The sequence below is a fragment of the Drosophila kikkawai genome, chromosome 2L (assembly GCF_030179895.1).
Source record: "Drosophila kikkawai strain 14028-0561.14 chromosome 2L, DkikHiC1v2, whole genome shotgun sequence".
NCBI lineage: Eukaryota > Metazoa > Arthropoda > Insecta > Diptera > Drosophilidae > Drosophila > Drosophila kikkawai.
In genome coordinates this window covers 7,325,975-7,332,956 of record NC_091728.1, presented here as the reverse complement: position 1 = coordinate 7,332,956, position 6,982 = coordinate 7,325,975, and the positions used below count along the sequence as shown (strand labels likewise).

The 6,982-nt window shown below is 42.6% G+C and overlaps 1 protein-coding gene across 6 annotated transcripts; it reads right to left on the bottom strand.

Moving 5' to 3' along the window:
* Positions 1-4,256: 4,256 nt before the first annotated feature.
* LOC108081967 (mitochondrial sodium/calcium exchanger protein) lies at positions 4,257-6,316 on the bottom strand. Of its 6 annotated transcripts, none has more exons than XM_041775863.2 (5): positions 6,173-6,316; positions 5,862-6,100; positions 5,194-5,795; positions 4,604-5,131; positions 4,257-4,546 (listed from the first exon to the last, which is right to left on the bottom strand). In XM_041775863.2, the coding sequence occupies exons 2-5, from the start codon at positions 5,923-5,925 to the stop codon at positions 4,337-4,339; spliced, it is 1,404 nt and encodes a 467-aa protein (XP_041631797.1). In that variant the 5' UTR covers positions 5,926-6,100; positions 6,173-6,316; the 3' UTR covers positions 4,257-4,336. The 6 variants fall into 6 exon arrangements, with proteins under 6 accessions (XP_041631797.1, XP_041631798.1, XP_070139309.1 ...); XM_041775864.2 differs by having other exon boundaries at positions 5,194-5,822; positions 5,866-6,100; XM_070283208.1 differs by having other exon boundaries at positions 5,194-5,812; positions 5,866-6,100.
* Between the last annotated feature and the right edge of the window lie 666 nt (positions 6,317-6,982).

The following is a 6,982-nucleotide window of genomic DNA, read 5'->3' as shown; positions in this document are numbered from 1 at the left end:
ACAGCGCTGGGAATGGGGCTGTGGGCATCGGACCTGAAATCAAAATCATTGGTGTGAAAATAAACTAATTGAAGAAAAATTTCATTTGCAACGGCGGCAGCAGCAACAGCATCGCCACTCGACGCACCGCATCTTGTTGCGTTTGACCCTGGGTCAAGTTGCAGGCGGGCCATGGCATTCATGCCATACCATGCCGTGCCCTGCCATGCCTGGAGAGGCCACATCCCCGTCCACGACCCCCACCATCTACATCCACATTCCATTGCCGGAACAGGAGACATTGGATCAGAAGAACGGTGCCATGGCAGGCCAAAGCGACGTGTGCTTACTTATCAGTTCAACCAATCCCCTGCAGTGCAAACACTCGGCTCAGTTTATTGTTCAAATTATGTCGAGAATAAGAATATTTGTTTATTGTTTTTTTTTTTAATTTTACAAACAATTTCACTACTAAAAAATATAAATTACAAAATTTTAAGTCTGTATTTTAAGCCGTGACTTTCAATAGAATTTTTGAGCCACAACACTGCACTGTGCGTAGTGCCTCCTCGGTGCTCTCATCTTGCCGAACAATATATTCCGGGAGTTGCCTGCCGAACGGCTAACTATCGCAATAAATGCATGAAAAACTACATAACGGTAATGTGCAGTTGCCATGCAGCAGTGCACCAGTAGCAGGAGCATTGGCAGCAGCAGGAGTAGCAGGATATAGCAGCAGCAGCAGCAGATGTTGCTGATGATGGCGCCCTGAGTTGTATGCTACACTTTTTGCACGACGCTTTGTATGTCGACGAGGGCGTGGCACATATCCCTCGCTGTTTATTTGCCACTGCCTACAAGCTGCCAGCGGCTTATGGTTCTCGAATGCTGTGGCAAAATCCAATGTAGCTGCCACCGTGCAGTTGTTGCCATCAGCAACTGTTGCGTGAGTGCAGCAGGGTGTTGGGTTCGCCAGATAGATGGACATGCCGACTGGCAGACCGTAGATATTGCAGCTTGTTTCCCTGCGCGTAAGAGCAACAAATGCAGAGGACGAAAAACAATAACAAAAAAAGAAGAAAAATATAACTCGCATGGATTTTGAAAAATGTTCCACTAATTGGAAGCTCAGCGTTTGCACTTCAAATGGAAATTCATCGAGCGAAATTGGTATAATTGATACTTATCAAGGGCCTATTGGTGCTTCATCAATAATGAGGGGATATAGTATTTCCGCATCGGAATCAATGAATAGAAGAGTTCCTTTCTACATACAGGGCCCTCACAATGTTCTCGATCTAGATTGCAATTATTGAAATACTGAAAAAAAAATATATTATTACATTTTTCATATATGTATATCTCTCTCAAAAACTAATTTAAATTGAATACTGTCCCTACACTTTAGCCGGCAGTTTTGCCAATTTTTGGCTGGCCCGGCCACAAATCAAATCTCTGATTCTCGGGCTCGATATGGAAGAGGAGTAGCTCCGCCAACTGAACTAATTTCTTTCACGCTACGGTCTGAGTTATGGAGCTTAAATTGGTTGGCCCCGACCAACACCAGGCCCCTTGGACCACAAAATTTGCATTTGCCGCAGGCCCCCGCCGACGTCTCCTCTACTATGTATATCTTTGCCCTCCTGGAAGTGTGGAGGCATCTACATAAATGTGGCTTTTCATTAAAATCTAAAAGCATAAATCTAAAAAGTGAAACCAACAATGCCAGAGCAGACACAGGCGGACATCTGCGGTGTGAGCTGCTCCCCTCGTCCCCTTCCAGGATACTGATTTCTACAGGATCTGTGGGCTGACTGTTTTATGCCTTTCTTCCTTCCTGTCTGCGTGTCTGTCTGTGTGTGCGTGGCAAAAACTAATTGAATTTTGAAATTCAAGTCGAAATTAAAAAATTACCAACAGCCAGACGGCCGCATTTGGCATTTGCCAGTGGAAATAAACTGTAAAACGGAAATGTATTTGGCAGGTGGAAATTGAAACTGATTGAATTGTAAAGTGAAGCATAAAATGCCTTTGCCTGCGCGCTGTTGTTCCCGTTTTTGTCGCTGTTTTACAGCTGCTATCACGCCCACCGCTTCTCAGTTCCCGTTGGTTCGTTATTTCTCTTTTTTTTTGTTATAATTTATGGTTTTCGATTTTAATTTGCGCACTTGGGCGCGTGTTTTATGAGAGTTTTACTTTATTTTTTTGCATATTCCTGCGTGCCTTCTGCGTTTTGTCACAGTGAAATGTGGAAAAGATTTAGAACGAGAGCTGATTGAGGAGTTGTAAACATTTTAAATAAGTTTCAGGGGTCAAAAGGAATCTTTAATAAATGTTTATTGGACATTAATGCCACGTAAATCATTTTTGTGTGTAAACAAATTTAAAATGTTTATTTACCAATTGATTAGAAAAGAATACGCTTTTTTTATTTGTTAATAAATTTACAAAATTTACTTGCCACCTAAAATCCTTTCACAAAAATCCCAACTAACTACCCTCGCTGAAAACACCAAGGCATATGCATTATGATTAGCGGCCATAATTGAAGTTTAACTGCGCGTGTAATAAAAGCGATTTTTGGCCATTTGCAACGCATTAGCAGCATAAATAATATGGGCCAAAAGTGTGAAAATAAAGACACGCGATATGTATTGTGGCTCCCATTTCTCGGGCAAAAAAAAAGAACCTCACACACGCGAATGAAATCCAAAGACATTTCTCAAAAAAGAAACCCGGACGAGAAGGCGGCCCAATTTTTGATGAGTTGAGGATTTGGAGCACGCGAAATGGGCGCGAGAAAATGTACGAAATGCGATATTGTACAAAGGCATTAAGGACGTGCCGGCATTACCACGGACCTAGACACCGACTTATATGCGTTTATATATATGGCTGGGCCCCAGACCGCAAACAAACGACGGCGACTTATTCATTGCGCTTGCCATTAAGGTGGCTCTCGCTGCCATTTGGCTATGGCCACTGCCATTGCCTCAGTCATTGCCATTGCTCCACCGCTACACCGCCGGGGTGATATATAACACGCTCATAATTGGTCATAAATCTGACAAATGTAATTTGTCATCACTCAAGCAGCTAGCGAACCGGGGCCAGCATCACCCCAATCTCTTTTAGGTCCCAAAAAAAAAAAAAACAAGCCATGAAGAAAATAAGGTTTGCGAATAACGGATACCTGGTGTCAGGTTTTATTATTTATTTTTAAATTTTTTCTTTAAAAACATAATATTATTGGTATTTTATATTTCAGTTGTATCAATATTTTTTTTAGTTTCTATAGACACTTTATTAGACTTTAAGAAATAACTTAATAGATTAAACCCGTATTTTTATATTTTTTCTGAGTATTTTAACGTTTTTCTTGTGGATTCACAACCCTATCTAGACCTCAAATCCTTTGAAGTATTACACAGCACATACCGATTTCCTCGGTTTCTCCCCTAGTCGATCCCCAGACCCATCTCCTCCCCTAGGATAGCCGGACTTGGTCCAAGCTATGCTGAAGTGCCAAAATGAAAAAGGTGCTTGACACAAAATGTCAGCTGGATATTTTTTATTGCACAATCACAACATATACACAAGCGGAGCCCTCACACTCGCACACGTACGCATACTCCGACACCTTTGGATATGCCCAGAAGCAGGCAATGCTTTTGTTTTAGTTTCCGCCCGACACGCACATACCCACACAACCCACACACACATGCAGACAAACAATATTTTCGAGCACTCGACACATAAGCCACAAAGTAGTTACTTTTTACGCACCTCAAGCACACTCCGGAGTCCGGCCTGGAACCCGTGATTGTTTCCTTTGCGCTCACTTGGGCTCGTAAATATTTTACAAGTTTTGCCGGGCAACTAATTTCGGCTCTTATAGATGACATATGACTCACTTTTTCGAGAAGAGAGGGACTGGGGGGGGGGGTGTTGTTGTGGAGGGTCCAAAGGCGATCCAACATCTACATTTCATTATAAATGACTTTCAAAATGGCCCAAGCGTTGTAAATGGAGTAAGTGCGTGTTTCTGGTCAGGGCATCGACTTGGGCATTAGGTTTTAATGGTCGGCAGCAATCAATAGGCCATGATAATTTATGGCGATTATGTTGGCCCAATCCCGAGAAAGTTGTCCATGAATATGACTTAATATCGAGCTCTGATTTTCCTCTGGAGAGAGGTAGGTAAACACATTTTAATCGCCAATCTTTGCTAAGTAAATATTAACCAAATTAATGGGAAAATGAAAAGGCATTATGGCTCCTTTTATAAGTAGTACCAAGTCTTTGCTTCTCACATAAGAAACCTACTTTATTACAAAAATATATATTATTAATAACATCACTTCAAATTATGCAAAAAGGTTAGTGGATACACCGAAGTATGATGCGTCATCCACTGGAATATCACATATACTGAAGCCTCTGCCATCAGGTAGACAAAAAGCGATGTGCGAAGCTCATAACCACTCATGGAAATGTGGAGCAAACTAGTGGTCAGAATGAGGAGCATAAATAGCATACAGGTTTCTGTTGAAGCCGTGGCAATTATCTACAAAGAAAATTTATGAAAATATCATTGGGAAAAGTACAACAATTACATTCTTACTTTGGAATTGGAATTGTAGCAGTCGTGGTAGTACAGAAGCGGAAAGGCCAAAAAGACGCCATACGTCGTCATGCTCATCACGGCCCCGAAGCTGGCGTCCCACATTTTCCTCAGCTGCAGACCCTTGATCAAAATAGCCTCACTGAACATCTCACCCAGTCCGAAGTACATCAGGGCGTTGAGATCGGGCAGCAGATCGAATCGCAGACCGATGTACTGCCAGGTGAGGTTCTCTATCTCGCGACACAGCACACACATTGCCACGGAGCTCATGGCCAGTCCCAGCAGAGAATAGAGCCACACATGGTCGGGCCGCCTCATCGAGTGCGTGGAGATGTAGACCAGCAGAGAGGATGTCCAGCAAACAATGGCCACGACGATGAATTGAACTGCATCGAACTGATGGAAAAGGCACAGCACTGGCAGGGCCAGAAAACAGAGGCAGTTGATGTACTTGACCCATCCAATCAGGTAGCGATCCTTCGATATGACCGGAATAAAGTGGGCTAAGACGAAAAAGATTGGTACCTAGGGAGAGCAGAATTAAAAAAGTAACAAGATAGTGCTCGACGCTGAACGCCCTTACCCACCATTAAGAACCTGTATACCACATGGCTATCCCTCATAATCCTGTTTCCATTCACTGTCTGCAACCAAATGTGACGCCTAGAATAGATTCTTTGCTTCGGATAGCTGCCCAGGATCTCATCATCGCTTTCCATATCGGAAAAGCTCCCATGTTTTTCCTTCTTCGGTAGCTTATTTCTTGCAAAAGTGGAATAAGACACCGCCAGGATCGTAATTAGGACAATGCAAAATATCAATATGAATGCAAGCACTCTGAGCTCCAGAAGAACTAGGTGTTTACTTGACTCCATATTATCGGCGTGGATATGGTGTTTTCGATTGCTCACAAGCGTCAGATAGAGTATTCCCAGCATCATAAATATTATGCAGGACCACAAGGTAACTCCTTCAACCTTATATCCTCGCACGCACAGCACCATAATCCCAGTCAAAAAGTGCCTCATAGCGTCCCCAATCAATTTGGCAAACTGCAAACGACTCAGTTTCTCCACTTTAACACTGCAAGTCGGCCAGGCACTCGTGTAATAGGGCATCAATAGACACGGTGCAAAGAACAGGTAGGAGAAGCCGAACTGGGTCATTGGAGCGAACTCAATGAGCGTTACTAGATTCGGAAAGAAGCTGTGAGAATCTAAACAATAACAGGTACTGCTGTATATTTTATATCTACCCACAAGTACTTGGTCATCATATGCAGCAGACTGAACAGTCCCACCAACATGAATACATTGCATAACCCATAAACTGGCAAAACGGACAGCTTGAATTTGCAGAAGAAAATCTTCATAAAGTCAATGAGATTTACAAACAGTCCACAGCTCAGTGTATTCGTCACTAGACTGCAGTACTCATCGGCATTCGGAGACGTTCCCTTGGGCAGCGAACATTGAGTCTGAAAATAATATTTTTCTAGATATTTAATAGTTAAGGGAGGGAAATCCGAGATGTTATGGGTGAAGATCCCTGTACTCGAGTACTTGCCACATTGGATAGGTCCACAATTTCCATGATTGACTTTTCTTTATTAATTTTAAGTGTTATTTTAACTATTTTTGATTTCCAGAACAAAGCTTGCTGTTTATTAATTTATGTTTAATATAAAAGACAGGTAGGTGGATGAATAGTAACATAGTGTAGGGACATTTACAGTATCTTTAGCGTGCAATTTATAGTTAAATTTATTACTAGCTAAGCATTATTCACTTTCAAAACGTCAGCTTAAATAAATATGTACCTCGCCTCCAAAGCTGGATGACTTCCAAGGTGCAGATGCAAATGCAACGCCTTCGAAATGGGTCAACATAGGGTTCATGAGCGATCGCCGGCGTCATCGCCAACGTGACGAGCCCCAAGTACGCCGTATATCTTGATATTTATCTCCGGCGACTGCCCATGCCCCGACTGGCAACAGCCAAAGATTCGGATTCCAGCCGTAATGAAACTAGATGCGACACATTTGTCAAATTGCCGTCGCATCAACATCAACACAGCTCCAACACATGATATTCTCCCTTTTTATTTCTTGTTTTTTTTTTGTTATTGGACTGCAAGAGAAAATCTGAGAGCTCGAGCTCGAGCTCGTCTCAATTAGCGTCAATTGAATTATTACACGGCGACACTCATTCAATTTTCAGCGATGGGGGGACCAGGCCCACAAGCTAGTGTTGTCAGGTTGTGTGAAAGATGAGAGTGACTGGCCACTGGCTGGGTGAAAGGAGAATGCAAATGCCCTTTTGATGCATTTAAATTTCAACAGGATACCAGGAGTTTATTTAAGGTATCCCTGGAAAA

Bases quoted from the DNA above. Each gene is read 5' to 3' on its own strand.
- LOC108081967 (XM_041775862.2), bottom strand. From the start codon at position 6,199: ATGGAAATTGTGGACCTATCCAATGTG. The intron at 5,813-5,865 runs GTGGGTAGATAT...AGATTCTCACAG, and splicing joins CATATGATGACCAAGTACTT to CTTCTTTCCGAATCTAGTAA. The intron at 5,132-5,193 runs GTGGGTAAGGGC...TGCTCTCCCTAG, and splicing joins TGGTATACAGGTTCTTAATG to GTACCAATCTTTTTCGTCTT.